The sequence below is a fragment of the Cucurbita pepo genome, chromosome LG14, assembly GCF_002806865.2.
Source record: "Cucurbita pepo subsp. pepo cultivar mu-cu-16 chromosome LG14, ASM280686v2, whole genome shotgun sequence".
Taxonomy (NCBI): Eukaryota; Viridiplantae; Streptophyta; class Magnoliopsida; order Cucurbitales; family Cucurbitaceae; genus Cucurbita; species Cucurbita pepo.
In genome coordinates, this window is record NC_036651.1 from 6098268 (window position 1) to 6118904 (window position 20637).

At 36.5% G+C, this 20637-nt stretch overlaps 3 protein-coding genes across 4 annotated transcripts; 2 read left to right on the forward strand and 1 right to left on the reverse strand.

Moving 5' to 3' along the window:
* Nucleotides 1-1275: 1275 nt before the first annotated feature.
* On the forward strand, nt 1276-10116 carry LOC111810795 (uncharacterized WD repeat-containing protein C2A9.03-like; the record flags this gene model as incomplete). Its single annotated transcript, XM_023697587.1, is given in 9 exon segments — nt 1276-1440; nt 1616-1783; nt 1892-1978; nt 2754-2888; nt 2982-3092; nt 8468-8559; nt 8648-8753; nt 9214-9300; nt 9379-10116. Coding segments are annotated over 9 exon segments (1338 nt in total). The 3' UTR covers nt 9793-10116.
* A 1458-nt stretch (nt 10117-11574) lies between these two features.
* LOC111810812 (protein CWC15 homolog) lies at nt 11575-16401 on the forward strand. The gene is made up of 8 exons (XM_023697616.1): nt 11575-11721; nt 11928-12087; nt 14949-15052; nt 15201-15242; nt 15328-15415; nt 15574-15673; nt 15886-15989; nt 16091-16401. Exons 2-8 carry the CDS (start codon nt 11957-11959, stop codon nt 16212-16214), a joined length of 693 nt encoding a protein of 230 aa, XP_023553384.1. The 5' UTR covers nt 11575-11721; nt 11928-11956; the 3' UTR covers nt 16215-16401.
* On the reverse strand, nt 16340-20197 carry LOC111810780 (ABC transporter G family member 26). 2 transcript variants are annotated; one of them, XM_023697562.1, is made up of 10 exons: nt 20057-20153; nt 19207-19233; nt 18773-19065; nt 18537-18692; nt 18268-18451; nt 17923-18201; nt 17561-17842; nt 17181-17465; nt 16979-17086; nt 16340-16715 (listed from the first exon to the last, which is right to left on the reverse strand). In XM_023697562.1, exons 1-10 carry the CDS (start codon nt 20150-20152, stop codon nt 16446-16448), a joined length of 1980 nt encoding a protein of 659 aa, XP_023553330.1. In that variant the 5' UTR covers nt 20153; the 3' UTR covers nt 16340-16445. The 2 variants fall into 2 exon arrangements, with proteins under 2 accessions (XP_023553330.1, XP_023553329.1); XM_023697561.1 differs by lacking the exon at nt 19207-19233 and having other exon boundaries at nt 20057-20197.
* Nucleotides 20198-20637: the final 440 nt, after the last annotated feature.

Sequence of the window (20637 nt, forward strand, 5' to 3'; positions counted from 1 at the left end):
CCCCCCCCGTTTTGAGTTCAAGTACATGGGGTGAAGATGTCTTAAAAGGCTGTTTAGGTTCATGATTTGAGGCTCGCCTTTGAGGAAAGACTCTAACTTTTAGCTTTGAGAGTTTGGCCTCTCATAGAAGAGGCTTATGCCTTTGTAATGATTAGAAGAATAGTATTATTTTGCATCATTCTTCAAAACTTGAACTATTACTATCGCTGTTGTGACTTTAAAAGTATTGAAGACAACTTTATAGTATAAGTCAATCCTATAAATAATAACAGTAGTGAGGTTAGTGATATCCTCTTAGAATATTTTGTTTAAGTGATAACTAAATGGGGTGGGCTTTTTTTATTCTTTTATATGACTATTATGTTTAGTAATACTTGGTCATACCAATTTTTACGATTTGTTAAATGTGTTAAGTTAAATTTGAGGCTTATGCCTTGCTTCTTCAAGAGGAAAAACCTCATGGTTCTTTAACATTTTAAAACATTGGTGAAAATTTGAACTTTTGACTTTTTAATTGGGGATCAACGTTAATTGGTCGAGTTGTGATCAAGTTGATGTACATACTCATTACTTCTAATTGGGAATGAAAAAAAAAAAAAAAAAAAAATAGAAGATATATTTTGCAATAGTTCTAAAACCAAAGACAATAGATAATAAAAATTCCTCCTTTTTGGAAATTTCAAAGAGAGTTTTCATTCTTCCCATTAAATTAGTAGAGAAAGTTAAGTTCATCGAATTGGGTTCAGAAGTAAGAAATGAAATGTAATAGATGTGGTTGAAGGATAAATTCAAACACTCACCCACATGCCTTTCAACCCCTGTAATGGTTGTTACTGAGGAAGGAGTTGGAAATTGACAAAAAGTTTACAGATATAAACACCCTGTCATCTTGAATGTGGGGAGTATTCAAGTGTTTGGCTTTTACAACTAAGAAATCTTGACCTTTTTGATACAGATTTGATGTCTTGAACTATTCCATTCTGCTGCACGAGAATTGAGTAATTTCTATCATGGAACTTGGAGGCAGTTGCATGTTGGATGATCTCATTGTACATTTAATGTAAACTTACATTTGGAGGGGCAAATACGAATGATACCTTTATGCATAGTGATTGCCTTTTCTTTTTAGGGACAGTTTTAGAGATCTTTGATTCTAATAAGTGAAGATGATTGAACTTAATGTTCTTGATGCTCTTTTGTTGTATGTGGAGTTCAGAAGACCCCCGCCCTTCTCCTTTTTAGTTGATGTTGAAGTAATTACTTGAACTTTTGTAGGTGCGGGTGTAAACTTTTGTACCCAATATGTCCAGTTATCATGGGGATGATACTGATTACATGGCTGATGAGTACGAAATGGAAGACATAGATGATGATATGGATGATGAGTATCATGATAGAGAAGTGGAAGGCTCAGATTCTGATGCTGATGAATTCCATTCGGTTTGTGATGCACTGATAAATTATTGGATTTAGATTTACTCATAGTGATCTCTACGTGATCGTCAAATTTTTGCATTAATGCATTATATGTCAAAGTTACTCTGTTGTCTAGTTTGTACCAATTCTTAATGTTGGCCTTATTGAATATTTGAATTCTAAATGACATAATATACAGAGTAGTAGAATAGTTGATACCACTGCAGCTCAAGCGAGAAGAGGAATAGACATTCAAGGGATTCCTTGGGAGAGGCTTAGCATTACTAGAGAGAAGTACAGGAAAACTAGGCTTGAACAGTACAAGAACTATGAAAATATCCCAAATTCAGGAGAAGGGTCAGAGAAGGTAAATGATCTCTGCAATCTATGCCCTCCTCCCCCCAAGTTGTGAGCTATATTTTACACTGGTAATTCCAATATCTTATTTGTGACTTCTACAATATGATGTGAATAGGATTGCAAGGCTACGGGGAAAGCACATTCATACTATGACTTTTATCGAAATTCAAGATCTGTGAAATCGACCATTCTTCATTTTCAGGTATACTTAATCAAGTCTTCTGTGAAATCTACTTGATTCTTATTAGTCTCTGTTGGTGTAAATTTTGTGCGCCTTTCAATATTTTAACTTATCCTTTCTTTGTGCCAATTGGAAGACCTTTTCATAACTTGTTTAGGTTGGGAGTTTTCTTCTGTTTTGCTTGGGAACATATTTGTTTCTTATTATTATTCTTTAGTGTTCTTATTGTGACTAATTTATAGCCTCCTGTAGAGGTGGATTTCACTGTTGTCACCAAGATTTATGTATGACATTTGTGATTGCAGTGTTCTCTTGGATGTCATAGCATGAAATATATATTTTTTGTACAAGAAATCGAGCTTTGATTGAGAGAAATGGTAGAATATACAAGTACATACCCGAAAAAAAAAGCATACAGGAATCCTGAATTAGAGGAAATGACTCCAATTCAAAAGAATACAACCAAGTTAATAATGAAAAAAATCCGATTAACGGACCATAAAAATGTGTTAAATCTCACTACCTCCCACACCTCCTGTGATCGCTCCACCCCTCTAAAAGTTCTACTATTTCTCTCTGAATCACACTCCCACATTATACCGAAACAACAAGCATGCCACAACTCTCCCTTTGTCCCGAAAAGGAGAATTGATCACAATTGCAGAAATCATTTTAGATGGAATAATTCTTGGTGCATGCCATGGCGTAATATCCTTCATTTGTATGCCATATGTTGTAAGGTTTATTTGAATTTGATGCATGTGGCTGAATCAAACCTTTTGTTGTTGGATAATAGTTGAGGAACTTAGTATGGGCAACATCAAAGCATGATGCATACCTTCTATCACATTTTTCTGTAATTCATTGGTCATCATTATCGTGCACCAAGTCTGAAGTACTCAATGTTTCGGGCCATGTGGCACCTACAGAGGTTAGTGTATTGACTGCATGATTAGCTTTCCATATTATTAATACTCACTTGTGTTGCTTTAAAGTTTAACCTTTTGAGTCTGATGTAATACAGAAGCACCCTGGGAGCTTATTAGAGGGATTTACACAGACACAAGTCAGTACACTTGCAGTGAAAGATAATCTACTTGTTGCTGGGGGATTTCAGGGAGAACTTATTTGCAAGGTAAGTTATTCATCTTCTTTTATTCTTGACAAGAAAAGCATATTTCATTGCTATCAATATCAGAAGATACAAAAAGAGGGGCGGGACGTAAGGCATCTTCCTAGCCTCGTGAAGGTTTGATGAGAAAAATTAGGTGTACAAAGCCCAAGTAAAGCACTTTAACTCGGGGCTGTTAATGAGCGTTGTTAGAAAAATGTTGCCAAAAAACTTAATGCCCATCCTGAAGAATCTTGTTGCTCCTCTGTATCCAAATAACCCAGAGAATGATTTTAGAAAGAAATTTCCATTGGATTGTAGCTAAGTCATCCCAAAGCTTACACAAGAAGTTTTAGCACCTCGTGTATTAGAAAGAATGAAGGGGTGGTTTACAGTGCATTGGTTAGTGATTTGAAAACAGGAATTTGAAAATAAGAGGTTTCATGAATAGCTTTTCATGCTTTTAATGTTTTTGAACAAGTGATTGGGAGCCGATTTGGAAACGGGATCCCAGTTTAAATAGTTGTTTAATATGCTTTTGATAATATATTTATAAACTATAAAAATATTTGTAGTTACCAATTAAATTTTATGTTCAATATCAACTATTATTAATTAATTTATGATCATATTCTATTTTATAAATTTTGTATGGTTATTATTTTACAGTATTATATAATTTAAAATATTATTTTATACATATTCTAATTTAGCAAAAATGAAATGTATTTATGTTTATCAAATTCAAAATCTGAATGCAACAAAATCTGTATTAATTTAAAATATATTATATTATTCAAATTCAAAATTTGGATACAACAAAAACTTTAAAAATGTCATTTTTAGGATTTCTACTATTTGGATCACATAATCCAAAATTAGTTTTAAAAAACAAATCTTCCAAACGAGTATTCACTGAATCTATTTGACTTGGTGCATTTGAGAACATAAAACATATTCCTGATTGCCTATCAAATAGGCCTTTATGTTTCCCCTCCAATTTTATAGTCAGCATAGATATCTGATTTCTTTTTTGATTTTATATTGAATGTTCTGTTCCGCTTCCTGAGAGGCAACATTTTCATTTATCAAAGCAAGCAACCAAAGAAACAGGGAGCTGAAACAAACAAAAGCAAAAGCTAAAGAAAAAAAGAAGACTTTGAGCAAAGGGGTTCTAGATGTTAAGGATGATGAACACAATTTGAGTGTTAAAGTCTTTGGTCACGAACATATTGAGAGAGGCATAGAACTTGAACCTAACTGTATTTTGAACCTCCTCTCAAAGCATCTCCTTACAATCCTCATCTTTCTCGAGTCAGATGTTCCACTACTACTTCTGTGTGACCAGAACTATTATGTGCTAAGAGAACACTGGAAGTCACTAAAAGTGTCCCCCTCTAGACCACGTGGTCCAAATTCTGTAAAGCACATTTACACAAATCACATCATTGCGGGCCTATTAGCATGTAGGAGGAAATGGAAGTCCTCTGCATGAAATTAATAGTGTTAGTCCTCCAATTGTTAGACAGGAATAAACGTTCGTTGGGATTTTGTTAGACAGAAGCTAACGTTCTTTGGAGCTCTAATCTTCCACAATGAAGAGAGCAAAGAAGACTTCGGAGGGGGAGAACCGCACAAGAGGGGAAAAGAAAAAAGAAACTGAAAGAAACTTGCATTTTGTCCTTCTTGCTTGCTGAAAAGAATGAAGTCTTGAGACATTAGAAATCTGCCTCTGATTGACTGGATCTTGCTTTTTATGTAGTTAGTCCTCCTCTTCTTCTTCTGATGGTTATCTTTGATCCAAGGTGAAAAAAAAGCGCCAATAATAAAGAGTTTGAAGAAGTGACCTCAGAGACTTCCCTATTGAAAGCAAGTGGCCAAACCAAAATATTGAGAAACAAAATCCTTGGAAGGCGGGGGACAATGATTTGTAGGAGAAAGTATCAATAAAGATTGGAAATAAAGGTGAAGGAAGAGTAGATAGAGGAGGGACTCCCTTGTCTAACAATCCATCCCTTGATTAAAGAAAAGGCCATAACCATTTAGCCCAAAGGGTCTCAATACAAACTCTCAACTTAACTATACTCAACTGATCTTATTCAACTGGTCTTGAAACTTGGCTTCCTTTCGATTCCCTTGAATCAAAATTCGATCTAATAGATGAGGGGATCTTAAACTCGAACAAGAAATATGTAGGGATCTCTCATTACACGAACTGAATAAGAGGTAACCTACCACCTTAAAGTATAATGCTTTTTTTCTCCACTATAAGATTTTTTAAAAATTTTATGCCCTTGGGATCCCAAATAACAAAGAGGAGGGGTTAACACCCATGAGTATGCCTAAGTGGCAGCTTCATACCCAACTCACACTCATCTAACCAATTTAGACAAGTTGCAATTGATGCCAACCGTCAAATCCTTGCTCTGTTAATTTTGAGTTTGAGTATGAGCTCAAACACAACTAAAATATTATTAAATTTAGCTCACCTAACCAAACATCAATTGGTTAAAGCATTGTATTAAATGGATTTCTTTCCCTCCCCACATGAAATTTCTCAATGATTCCTACCCGTTGAACCTGGATTGCCCTATCTTAAATCCCTAAACGCTTGGACCTACCCTTGGTTTACCATTGTCTATATAGAAATAATTGATCGACTAAAGGCAATTCTAGACTCAAAATCTTCGCCAAACCCAATTCCTTTCCTCCACAATACCTTATCCAACAAGTCTCAATCTGCATGATCATAAGCTTTCCATACTATTACCTAATAATAGGCCCTTCAATCTTTGAGCTTATAAGCCCAGAAATCTTCAATTACTTCATCATCAATAAGGACATCGAGAATTTTCTTGCTCATAATAAAAGCACCTTGAGAGTTAAAACAACATTTGGGGGACTTGCCTAAGTCTATTAGCCCACACCTTACTAGTGAGCTTCTGCATGGAAGAATTATTGATCTCTCCCTCTCTCTCTCTCTCTAACCCCCCGCCCAACTCTCCCCTCTCCCCTCCTGACTGATCAACTGACCGAACTGTTGGAGAAAAAGCTTTTCCTGTTCTACAGATCATGGAAAATTAAAGATCTCTTGGTGATAGGGTTAAGTAAAAACTGTATCCAAACCGTTTTCCAGATTATATATTAATGGGCCTTGGAGATCTATTTTGTTGGATTTGAACCTCGTTCATAAGAGGATTACAAAAAAATTGGGGAGTGGGGCTAGTACATCATTTTGGCATGACCATCGTCTGTGAGAGGGAACGCTAGCTGAACATTACCCTCACATATACTCTATGTCCTTAAACAAGGACAAATCTATCCAGGGCTTATGGAATGAATATCATTGTGGCCTAAATCTTAACTTGAGAAGAAATCTCACTGATGATGAGATTGAAGAGTGGATTCCACTCATGCGTCATTTTAATATTGATTAATTGACACGTCCAAAGGTCATTGGATTTGGAAGCTAGATGTAATGATCCAGATTTTTACTTCCAAATATGACATGATAATATATTGTAGCATTTGTTCTTGCCGGAAACTATGCGTGATTTCCGGCGAGACAATTATTTCCTTAATGGGAAACGTTCTTAGACTTTTTATATCTCTATGCACAACCTCTCAGCATCCCTTGAAACGATTTTCTCCCGAAACTTGCTGAGTGTGTTTGAGATAACAGAAAATCGAGAGTTTTTGCGAAGGGAAGTCGAGTGGTTGTTTTAGTGAAGAGTTGTGGATCAACTTGGGCATTCGGCGTTTCGGATCGTTAGTTGGGTGGAGTCGTCGCACAAGTTTCCGGAGGAAGAACCGAGTGGAAGTAAGGTTGTCAGCGTAGGGATCGCTGTGTGCTCGTCGAAAATCGTCGTCGAGGACGCTGCGTGATAATACGAAGCGGAGAAGGCTGCGGCGCCGTCGGAATCGGCGAGGCGGAAAGTCATTAGGGTTTCATTGTTTTTCGGGTAAGAAAAACAAGTTGTTGGATTCGGGTCGGGTCTCCTCGTATACCCGCGACCCAACAGCCTGTTGTTAATCCCCACTCTAGCCCACATCCCAGGCAAGAATGTGGGCTGCGTGCACGTTCGGCCCAACATCGCGGCTCCGGATTCGGCTTCACATGAGTGTACAATTGCGGCTCGGCTCGCACGTGTACGAACGGTCGGCTTGACTCCATCGGATTCCTTGGCTTGGTGGCGGCTCGGTATACTCATAATATATTGATTTCTAGGTTTTCAGCCCTTCCGAAGCATTTTCTGCCCTTGTTTTTGCCTTCTGAGGTCAGTATGACTCTTAATAGTCAAAAACAGATTATGTTAGGGGCTTACCTTGATAATTAACATGAGGGTTAGTTTGGTTACGGTATGGAAAGTTTGTAAGTATATTATGTGGTTCTTATAGGAAGTAGTTAGTTTATTGTGAGTAACTTTGGCCAAGGCCATTGAGGTAAGTGACTTTATTGTTGGAGTTAGCCTATTTTATGTTGTATGTTAATGCGTGTCATGTGGCTTTTGCATACACCATATTTTATGTGATATGACCAAGTTATGCCTTGATTGTGTTTTTCTGGCAATGTTATGAAATGCTATGGATGTTATGATATGATATGACCAAGTTATGCCTTGATGGTGTTTTTTCTGGCAATGTTATGAAATGCTATGGATGTTATGATATTTTTACATGCTATGAATGTGTTGAATGTTGTTATGCATACACGTAGCATGATTGAGTTATGTATGGAATGTATAAAGGAAAGAACACGTATTTCGTATTACATAATATACCAAAAAATTAGCTAATACTCTTGATAGACTTTTAAGAAAGATGCCTTCGTTGGTTGGTCTATTTTGTTACATTTTATTTTGGTGGGCAGAGGAAGACTTGAATCATTTACTTTGGAACTGCAACTGTGTGCTATCTGTATGGAGTTACTTTTCTTTAGGATTTTGGTTTTCAACTAGATCGTCACAATGTCTTTAGTGAAATGAATGAGGAGTTCATTCTCCATCTGTTGCGTTAGGAAAAGGAGGTATTTATGGCAAACCCGGGTGTGTGCTTTGTTGTGGGACTCTTGGAGGAGAGGAACAATAGGATATTCAGAGGAGTGGAAATGATACTATATTGTTTGGTCTCTTGTTAGGTTCTATGTTTTTCTCTCGGCATCCGTGACAAATTCTTTTTGTAATTGTTTGTTAGGTCTTATTTTTCTTGATTCAAGTCCCTTCCTATAGGGATGCTCCCTTTTGGGCGTATTTAATTTTTTAGTTGTCCTTGTACTCATATTCCCAATAAAAGTTGGCTTTTAATCCAAAAAAGAAAGACATAAAGATGGTTTTTCATCGAGTTATGTGATTATAATTATAATTATGGCTAATGTTTGTTTTTACCTTGCTTTATTGCAGAATCTTGACCGCCCAGGTGTTAGTTTTTGTTCCAGAACAACTTACGATGATAATGCTATAACTAATGCTGTTGAGATATATAGCAGCGCTAGGTATATTTCCACGCTCTCTTGGTTAAGCAGGTATTTGTACAGCTTTCCTTCTATGAACATTATTTTGAACGTATTCCCAAATTTTCAGTGGTGCAGTTCATTTCACTGCTTCTAATAATGATTCTGGAGTCAGAGATTTTGATATGGAGAAATTTCAGCTTTCCAAGCACTTCTGTTTTCCTTGGCCAGTTAATGTAAGTCGTCTGAATTCTACTTTTCTGTTCTATAAACAACTAAACGGAACACCCTTGTGGTTTCCCGTTTTCAATTGGTTGATTAATACTTATCTTAAGTTTCTTATGTGTATATGATATTTTATTCCCAATTGCTTAAAGAACTAATGGCAATGCGGTGGAATCACGTTCATTTTTCGGTGGTACTGAAAGTAACGATAAGTTTAGTGAGTAGAAAGTTAATGTGTTGCAATTTTGGTCGCCTGCATGGCCCATATTGGTCGCCAGTTACGTTCTAGGTACCATCAAGTGTGTGCCTATACTCGGATTATATGTAGGATACAGGGTCGACCTTGGTGTTGTTGAAATGTTCATTTTAGCTTGTTTGTATGTGTGCAAATGTTTGTAACATAATCTTATACTTGTGGCTCATATTCAGATCTAATGGCTCATTTATTACTGTGCTGTATCAATATTTCAGCATGCTGCCTTGAACCCAGATGGTAAACTTCTTGTGATTGTTGGTGACAATCCTGAAGGCTTATTGGTGGACTCACAAACTGGAAAGGTACTCGTAATAGCGTCAGCAGGATCGTCGTTTTGGTAAATCATCTGCTGACTTATTGAAAGTACATTATTTTTGCAGACAGTTGCACCTCTATGTGGACACTTGGATTTTTCATTTGCATCGGCATGGCATTCAGATGGCATTACCTTTGCCACTGGAAACCAGGACAAAACTTGCAGAATTTGGGATGTAAGAAACTTATCAAAGTCAGTAGCTGCTCTGAAAGGCAACCTCGGAGCCATTCGATCCATCCGCTATTCCTCGGATGGTCAGTACATGGCAATGGCAGAACCAGCAGACTTCGTGCACGTGTTCGACGTGAAAAGCGGGTACGAGAAAGAGCAAGAAATAGACTTCTTTGGAGAGATCTCAGGTGTGTCGTTTAGTCCAGACACAGAGTCACTTTTCATTGGAGTATGGGATCGAACATACGGGAGCCTACTCGAGTACCATAGACGAAGAAATTACAGTTACCTAGATTCGTTGTACTGAGATCGAAAGAGTAAAAGAAAAGGAAAGAAACTCGGGGGAATAATAATAAGATGGGGTGGGGTGAAAGTGAAAATTGTTTAATTAACATAGTAAGATGTAGTAAAATTTGTTGTAATTTGTTAAAGTGTATATTTATTTAGTGTGGTGTGAAACAATAGGGTTATATGTATTATGATGATGGTGATGATGATGATTTGATGACACTTTGGTTTGGAAGGGACAATTTGAGTGTATGCTGAAGGGGGAGTGTAAGTAAAGAAAGGCTTGTGGGGGATGGCATGGTAAATTAATAGATGGCCAGGGTGTCTGTCACCTTTTTGCATATCTCTCTTCACAAATTTATGTTATTACAAACTATCAGACTTACAAATGTTAGCTTCATGTTTCCGACTATTTTTGTTCATTTATTGATACGACAAAGTTCATTTCTTAGAGGTGTTCGAGTCATTTTTTAGTTCATGATGTTAGGAATCACGACTCTCGACATTTGTATGATATTGTCCACTTTGAGTATAAGCTCTCGTGGCTTTGCTTTGGGCTTCTCCAAAATGCCTGGAATATTGTTCACTTTGAGTTCCCCAAAAGGCCTGAAATATTGTTCACTTTGAGTTCCCCAAAAGGCTTGGAATATTGTTCATTTGAGTATAAGCTCTCGTGGCTTTACTTTGGGCTTCCAAAAAGGCCTAATTCCAATGGAGACTTTGAGTATAAGCTCTCCACTTCCTCAATGGAGATGGCTTTGCTTTGGGCTTCCCAAAAGGTCTGGAATATTGTCCACTTTGAGTATAAGCAAACTCTCGTGGTTTTGCTTTGAGCTTCCTCGAAAGGCTTCATTTAAATGGAGAATGTATTTTTTTATTTATTATAAACTCATGACCATTCTGTAAATTAATCGAAGTGGGATACTTTCATCCAACACATGAAAGTTGTGATTAGCGAAAATAAGTACTTCTAATTTGAGTTTAGCATTTGATAAACTTTTGTTTAAAAAAAAATGATGGTTGGATACGTTTAATGAATTATAACACATAAAATTAATAGAATTTTAAATGATAATACATCTAAATTATATATAATATATATATATATATATATATAATTGCAAATATTACGTTTGTGTTATAGCGAAAGCGGAAGTAAAATTGACTGCACTCACACAATGATGCACGCATTTACGTAGTTTAGCAAAGTGTTTATAAGTATCTCACAACTTTATCTTTAGCTAAACACAAAATGACATTAGACAAACCTTTATATAGAGATAGTAACACTAATCTAATCTGATTCATGTACCGATACGGGAGATGAACTAGATGAATCCAATAAATTTGATAGAATTTACCAAAAGTATTTAGGAATCCAAAAAATTTATGAACCAATTATTCCTGGCGATCCTCGACGGTTTGACATTTCATAAATGTTTCAAAAGTACATCTAAGTAGAAATCTATTAGAATGTTGAATAGAAATTAGAATATAAAAGTATTATTAAAACTTTAGAGGTATTTTTGAGACAAAGTGTAAAGTTCAATAGCATTTTTATTAATTTAGTCTATTTTGTAACTCGATTAAACATAAAAACATTTTGTAATCTATAAACCATAAAAATATAAAAACCATAAAATATAATTATAATTATTAAAATGTTATTATTTCGTCTTGTTATTTAGTTAATTAGATAAAGATATTAATTACAACATTTAGATATTTATATTAAATAAAATATTTTAGTGAATTTTTAATTGTTTTTTATTTAAAAAAATATATATGTTAGCATTCAAATTTGGTTTACCGGCCGTGGAACCGACATTGGGCATTTGGATTAGGAGCGTTGGACCCGATTCGTAACCTCACCCACGACGATTTTTCTTCGTTCTGACTTACAAATTCGCAGACCGATCATCAATCAATTAGAAGGGGGACTTCTGAGGTAAATCTCCTAATGTTTCTTCATGTATTTATGTGTTCAAGCGCATCAAGTTTCCTTTTTTGTTCTTTGAATTCGATTCCAATCAAGTTTATTGAGTTAGGGTTTTCTCTGGTTTGTGTGGGGTACCCTTTTCACGTTATAGGGAATTTTCGTTTTTATACGCTGAATCTGAAGTGTAACTTCTTCAATTTTCTTGGCATTTGAAGGCCCGAGGCGACGAGGAAAAAATCTAGAGATGACTACTGCAGCTCGACCAACATGGGCACCGGCTAAAGGTGGAAATGAACAAGGTGGCACTCGAATTTTCGGCCCATCCCAGAAATATTCATCCAGGGATATTGCTTCTCATACGACCTTGAAACCCAGGTGCGTGTATTTAAGAGATGTAGCTGTTTCTTGTGCTAGGAAGATGGGGCAGAGAGCGCTTTTAGTTTTCCTTTGGTTCAGTTCTTTGTACCAAGTCTCTCTTTCTTGGTTGATTATAATCGCCCGTGCGCTGTGACTTCTAAGAGATGATGATCGCACATCCATACAGGAATTCATTAGGGTTTTGTTTGCTACGTGCGTTGAGTTTTCTAGTGAGTGTAGAGTTTTTAACTGGATTACTAGGAACCGAATTGGTTTACTGGTAGACCTTTTCAGGTGATGATTACATCTTTTGGTTGTTGGTTTTAATGTGGATGCGATCTGTTGAACAGAATTTTCATTCAGTTTACCTTGATCATAGCTGAGGTGAACTTGGTTAATAGTCCATTTCCACTAATTCCCAAGAAACTTTGTCCCTTCCAAGAACTCCTGGAGACAACAAATTTTTTAGTATATTAAACTTTCCACTTGATGCTTGAACTCAAAACTTTGGAAAATCTCTCGAACTTACCGAGTCCTTGTCTATGATCTCTCTGGGTGTTTAGCCAATGTGAAATGTAGAACGATTTTAATCAATTGGGCTTCTGCTGCAGTTCATCCTCGTTTATTTTTTATTCACATGGATAATGATCAATTTAATACCTAATTAATTTTCCCAGTCACACACATTGAGGTGGAGGCTGGGGAATTTAAGTCATGAAAGTTTATGGGCTGGGCTTTCTTTCTGTATTGATCCTGTCCTAAAAGAATCTAACTGTTCCTACAATGGACTTCACAACAATTCCTTACCACTGGCAATCTCTTTTTCTACTCGTTACAAAATGGAGGGATAATTCCAAAATGGTAATATAAAAAATCAAGGGGTTAAATGTCAACCCACTTTGAGACCTATAGGCAATTGTTTTGTCATTTTCAAATAGTTTTATCTATCCTTTTCTGCACAAGGGGGAAAAAAAAAGAAGGAAAAACAATGAAACCAAAGGAAACGAAGTAGGGATTTAGTTTTTATAGACCATTTTATGCTTAGCCACAAACAATTGTGGGCAGTGGGCACTTGTCAAATGAGTTGTTTGAACTGATTTTAAATGACTTCCTGCTGGTAATTATCTTCTAACCTTTTAGATAAATTTTTATTGATATGAAAGAAATTACTGAAGGGGTTCTAAAGGAGTTACAAGAACCTCTTCCATTTGTGTATATGGAAGTCAAAGAAGAGTTAAAACTAATATTTGACTTGATACACCAAGTGATGTTTGAAAGGACTATAGAATCATAGATTTGAATAATGGTTATCTTTCCAATGCGTTCCAAGCAAATATATCATAGCTCACAGGAAAGATGTCCGGATCCTTTTGTCTTTGATCGAGGGGTTTGAGTTTAGGTTGGGGAGGAGGGACAATTGCGTTTGGAGTCCCAACCGCTTTGGGAGCTTCTCTTATAGCTCATTCTTTCATTCTTTTGTTCTTTGTTGAATCTTTCTCTCTCTAGTGAGTGTCTATTTTCTTCTCGTCCGAAGATGATAAGTTCCAAAGTATGTCAAAAAAGAATCAAACTCTCCTTCAAAGAGTTCGTTTAATGATAAAAGTTATTTTTCTTCCTTCATAAAGGATTGTGACCTTGAGCTTTACGAGATTGAAGTATGGGATCTCAATGTCAAAATGGACATAACTCAATAGTAATTGATATGTACTCCTTTCCTCATGGCCGGAGGTTCAAATCTCCATGATCTCACGCATGGTACTCAAAAGGAGAGGAAAAAAAAAAAAAAAACAAAGAAAAAAGAAGAAGAAAAAAACATAGAATCCTGTTTGTTTCTTTTTTTCGATTATGTATTCTCGAAGTACTTGGCTAATCTGCTGTGTGGTTTTTCTAGTGCCTTACTGATTTTTGTTGGTTTTTTTCTTTAGTTTTTTATTCGGTGGATCGGGTTTATTTCCATTTAAACCTTATTTTCAGTTACTGGATGAAGTTTTTTGGGTTATTTATACCTGCCTGGCGATATTTGGTACAAAGTGTTTTTAGCTTTGTGGCAGCTTCCTTCTTGTTTGGTCTGCAGAAGGCATTAGGAGCAGCTGGGTGGTCATTTTTGTCTGGTTTCTCTAGTTGAACATTTTCTTTGGTTTTTTGGGATCTTTATCATGGGATAGTTTTGATTTTGGTTAGTCTTATTGTTTGTGGAAGCTAATTTGTAATTCTTTCTTGGCAGTTGCTGTTTTGGCCTTTTTTTCTTGGTCGGTTGTTTTGGTTGGTCGATGTTTTTTTTCTTCTTCCCCTGTTTCCTTTAACATTTTGTATCTTTTCGTTTATGAAAAAGAAGTTGTTTCTTGTTAAAAAAAAAAAAAAAAAAAAAANTATTTTACAATTGCATTGGCAATAAAGATAGAACCTGTGATTTGCGTGCCTGTTATAAAGACAAAGTGATTAGAGGATATGGGGTTAGGTAGCACTTGCTTGAGGCTTTCACTTGGAAGATAAGTCTCAGAGTTTTGAAGACTAAGAGTAATGAATCTATTTTGAAGATAAGTCTCAGGAGCAACTATAAAAAAAAAATCAGGTTTAAGGATATTCACTATAGGAGAAGAGAGTGCCATCAACAAGTTCCCAATCAGGAGCAACTATAACATTATGAACGGGTTTTAAGTCTACGTATAGGAGAAGAGAGTGCCATCAACAAGTTCCCAATCGGCGCTTTAACCTAGTATTACAAATTAGCCTTATCAGCCCTGTTCTTCTGAGCTTCCATTATATATTTGTTATTGGCACCCATTTTGCTTTGTTTTATGTTTCCTCGGATACATCGCTGTTACTTTTCTTCCAAGATTTTTATGTCTCTAATTACTTGTCATTAATGATGCTTGTAGAAAGGAAGGTCAAGATACCCATGATGAATTGCAGAGGAGGAATCTCAGGGACGAGTTGGAAGATCGTGAAAGGAGGCATTTTTCATCAAAGAATAAGTCATATGGTAAAGACATCCATTCTTTAGAAAAATGTTTAATGAGTTTTTTTGTTTTGTTTTTTTCCTTTCATATCAGTCAAACATCCTTTTTTTGGTTTTGTTGTCTGACCGTGTTTTCAATGAGTCTGTCGTGTTTCCTTTATTTAATTTGCAGATGATAGAGAACATAGAAAAGGAAGCCAACTTCTGTTAGAAGGTGAATTCATCAGCTCCTTTATGCTTTCATTTAATAACACATTCAGTAATTGTTTGCTTCACCAGATTTTATTTATGATTATTAGGTGGAAAGAGAGATATCGAAGATCGGATTATTCCACGAAGTTTAGATGCTGACGATTCTGATGTGGATGTCAAAAGTGACAGTGAGAGGTATGTTAGTTGGCTTTCCGTTAATCGTATTAGTTGCCTAGCCTGTTCCCTTTGTACTTCTCAATGACTCAGGTTTTTTATGATTTGAACCTTGGTCTAAGACCTGTTAATCTAGTTTTTTTTGGGGTTCAGTATTGAAATATCTGTTTTTATGGTAGTGATGACGACGACGAAGACGATGATGAGGATGATACTGAAGCTCTTTTGGCTGAGCTGGAACAAATAAAGAAGGAAAGAGCAGAGGAAAAGCTTCGGAAGGTGAGCCTTTTGTCCATCCAGATGGCTTCATGATGTGAATTTGTGCTTTTGCAGTACCTTTATTTTTCTCCAAGATTTTAGAAGAATGCACCACGGTTGAGTGATTACTAACTGGGATTGTTTGAATGGCTAATGGTCAAATCTGTAAAGATAAATGAACCGAGTTTGAATTTTCTTTCCTCAGTTAGTTTAATCTGCGTTATAATGTATAGGAAAGACAGGAGCGTGAGGAAGAGCTTAAAGTCAAAGAAGCGGAGTTACTCCGAGGAAATCCGCTGCTGAATGAGCAGCCCGCCTCTTTTAGTGTCAAAAGAAGGTTAGTTGCCTGATTGAGCCATTTTCCTAACTAGTTTATTAGGTGCATCTAACGTGAAACTCCACTCTGATGATTGGACTTCCTTGTAACTTTTGGGACAGATGGGATGATGATGTTGTGTTCAAGAATCAGGCCCGTGGTGAAACAAAGACTCCGAAGCGCTTTATAAACGACACCATTAGGAATGACTTCCACCGAAAATTCTTGCATAAGTACATGAAGTAACATGGTTATCAAAATCTAAGACCAAGTAAATCTAGAGTGAGGTGAGCCCTACAACTGTGTACGTATCATAACGCGTTGAAAATACTTGACATTTGTTTTATCCGCATATCATAGCAACTTAAACATGCATCAAATGATCTAGTCTGTGTTTTCAATTGGACGAATGAGTATTAAAATGGTTTCATAAGAACCTGTCTTACCTCATATTTTACATGGAAATGATGCTTTTGTTCAAATATTAGATTGGCTGATTCTTTTATATAAGCAGAAGTAGGCACATAATCTGTAGGCAAGGATCATGACTAGTAGAATCCAAACTTCTTGTAAGCCACCGTTGAGGCTGACTGTGTCGAAGGACGCAGAAGACTGCAAAGTCTTGCAGCCTTGTGTGCTTTGACACTCATATAACTGGTCTCCTGAGTACTGCACTTTTAGAAGTAGTCTGAACCCATAATACATGAATGATAGGTATTTCATCCACCGCATGAACTTTGGTATATGCTGCAACAAACCCAGCCATAAAGTATAAAAGTTTACATAATCTGTGAGCTTTTTTCTGGGTTCTTAATAGGGTTTTCAACTTCCGTTCTCGCATGAATCCACATCAACATTTTACTGATATTTTCATCGATATTATCGTTCTCGAGAGAACAAAGTTGTGTTTAGAGGAACAACTTGTTTAAGAAGTTCATTTACAATCTAGATTTGATTGGTTAAATTTTATTATTTTTCATGCTTGACATAGAAAAGAAGGGATTAGATACCTGTACATAGTAGCCTCCTGTTAAAAGAAATAACATGAGTATCAAGGAGGCAACCATCCCAGCCCTTCTGATACTCAAAACTGCAGCTCCAAACAGTTCTCCTGCCCCCTGATCACATAAAAGGAAGATGTTAAGTCTATCTAATCTCCCCTGTTCACAAATCATTCATGAAACAAGACAATGCTGTAATAGTTTCGAACACCTGGCTTGTCACAGCTACCAATAGTATTGCAAACAATGTTAGCAAGAAACATGAAACTGTTCTCTTGAAATCAACCATGAAGTATAGGATGAGCATGAACAATGTTGGATAGAGCACATGTGCAATCATGTCGCAGAGCGTGCTGCTCACGTAGTACACGCTTAGTCGATACATATCTGCTTTCTGTTCTTTCACTAGATAGAGCTTTTCAAATGGGAACACATACACTGCTCCAAAGATTGATGAAGATGTCCAAAATATGCAAATGTAGAACAATAAGCCAATCTGAAAACAAGTTAAAAGTTGTACGATTAAGCTTTTGGATTTAGTGGTAGTTTTTTGATATTGTGTTGAATGATTTAAAAAATCGAAACAACGACCTGATCTCGCAACTGAGGTTCAGTGTCGATCTTGGATTTCCACCAAAGAAGTCCTAACAACAGTGCAACTCCAACAGCTTGAAGTAGCCTTAGCTTATCAAAGTAATCCTTGCTCCTTTCTTTGAATGTTCTCTTTGCAACAATCCTAAATTGCTCCCACCAGCTTATTGTCCAATCTTTCCCAACTTGTACAGCTTGTTGTAGATGTTCTGGTGCCTTTGCAGCTTCATTCTTTGTTCTTTCTTGAACCTCCAACTGAGTTTTGTACTTGACTTGCAGATACTATTCACACACATCAAGAAAAATGGATGAAAAAACAAATCCTTTGGAAGTAATATGTCAATATCTAAAGAGATACCCACCTTGATAATTGATTTTCCTGTGTCGAGCGAGCCTCGAGATGCCGATAGATCGTCGGGAAGACTTATGTCACCGACTTGTCCCGTTGCTAGATCAAGCAAGAACTCTGCAGGGTTCATGGAAATTTGTGGTGTAAATCTCAAAGATGAGAAGTATTCCATTGATTCTTTAGCTTTCCCATAGTATACAGGATATCCTTCTGATATCAGCAAGAGTTTGTCAAACATGTGAAACATTCTGCTTGATGGCTGGTGTATGGTAGTGATTATTGTCCGTCCGGCCTGTGGAGTATCATGTTTAATCTCAAGATATAACCATGTTTGTACTTCAAAATTTCCTAATGGTACCTTGGCAAGTCCTTTGAGAACAAGAAGAAGCTTATTTGCCGAGTTCGAGTCAAGGCCAGAAGTCGGTTCATCGAGTAATAGAAGCGAAGGATCGATAAGAACTTCATAGCCTATGCTTGTTCTCTTTCTTTCTCCTCCAGATATTCCTTTACCAAAATTACCACCAATCTTTGTGTTGCGACATCTGCAGGAAAACCATCATTTAAAAGAGTCAAAATTGAAGAATGGAACATCACTAGCTACCATAACACACACACACACACACACACCTTTCAAGTCCTAGCTCCTTCACTATCATGTTGACTCTCTCGTACTTTTGCTGTCGGTTCATACTGTTTGGTAGCCGAAGAAACGCAGAGACGAGTAAGGTTTCTTCGACTGTCAATTGTGGGAACAGCACGTCGTCTTGAGTCACAAACCCAATCCTGTTACCAAAGAGTGGCTAAGAGGTTAGGACTTAGAACAACATTAGGCACTTGTTTGCTTTATAAACAGAGAAAGTGACCTTCTTTTAAGGGCAGTAGTGTATGAAATGTCATTATATGTAATATTTCCTTTGACATTTTCAAGTAATCTTCCTCCAATCACTTTCAATAGCGTTGTTTTTCCACTGCCTGAAGCGCCCATCAAAGCAAGTATTTCCCCTGGCCCAACCCTTCCTGTTATTCCCTTTAAGATCTTCTTGTAGCTGTCTTGGTCCATCCTGCCTTGTGAGCCAACCCTTGATATCACTGCCTTTAATGGATTGTTCTTGGTGGAGCCTTGCTTGTTCTTCACTTTGTATTCCACATCTTCAAACTGCAACTCACGTTGGAAAGTTCATAAACCAAAATGAAATAAATTAGTACGAGAGTTCAAGGTTATCGTCATGAGATCTTAAAACGAAGAACGATATTGTTTACTCGAACGGTGAGAAACCCGTCTAGACGAAATCCTTACCTCTAGAAAAATCGGAACATCTTCAAACTGCAAGTCAAGATATATGAAACAATACATTCGAAAGTTTACAAACCAAAATAAAGAAAGTAGTACGAAAGTTTAAGGTTATCGTCACAAAGATCCTACAATAAAGAACGACATTGTTTACCCAAGCGGTGGGAAACTTGTCTAGATGAAATCTTTACTGCAAGTCAAGATATATGAAACAATACATTCGAAAGTTTACAAACCAAAATAAAGAAAGTAGTACGAAAGTTTAAGGTTATCGTCACAAAGATCCTACAATAAAGAACGACATTGTTTACCCAAGCGGTGGGAAACTTGTCTAGATGAAATCTTTACTTTGACGGAAAAAGAATGGTATATCTTCAAACTGCAAGTGAAGATATATGAAACAAACACGTTCGAAAGTTCATAAACCAAAATGAAGAAAGTAGTATGAAAACTTAGGGTTATTGTCACGAGAACCTAAAACAAAGAACGACATTGTTTATGAGAAGCCCGTCTAGACAAAATCTTTACCTTGAGAAAAAACGGAACATCTTTAAACTGCAAATGAAGATATATAAAACAAGTTCGAAAGTTCATAAACCAAATCGAAGAAAGTAGGACGAAAACTTAAGGTTATCATCATGAGATCCTAAAACAAAGAACGACATTGTTTACTCGAACAGTGAAGAAAACCCCATCTAGACAAAATCTTTCCCTTGAGAAAAATTGAAACATGTTCATCATAAATCAAAATGAAGAAAGTAGTACGAGAGTTTGAGGTTATCGTCACACGATTCTAAAACAAAGAACGACATTGTTTACTCAAACAGTAAGAAACCCATGTAGACAAAATCTTTACCTTGAGAAAAATCGGAAGCGGAGAACTCCGATTCGCATCACACGTCTCAATTTGAATGTTAACCTCAGTGTGGATGTTTTTGGTTGGAAGTTGCATGGGTGAGGGAATGTCTTGAATTTCATCCTCTCTCCTAATTTCCATGTTGTTTAGAGAGAGAAAGGGAGGGAGAGGATTAAGAAGAGAAGTTTTTCAACTGTATCAGACCCAAAACTTGCCTACACATCAATGGCAGGATGCTGCTTGGTGACCCACAGCCTTCCCATGCTTATTTTTATTACTGTTTTGCTTCTATTTTACACACATAAAGTGCCATCATATTCAGGATTTTTCTAACTCTCCATGCCAACCCTATGAACTTTCTCGATCTAAACTTCGAACTACTCGATAACTATTTCACTTTGTATGTTCATAGACGCTGTTTTTACCTATGAGTTTAACAAATGATTTCAAAATTCGACAAAAGTTACGGAAATTAAAAAAAGTATTCTTAAAAAACTTGTTTGCTTTGGAAATTTAAATATGAACGCTAAGATTCCGTATAGTTTACAGAGAACGACTAAAACGAGTATTTCATATATGAA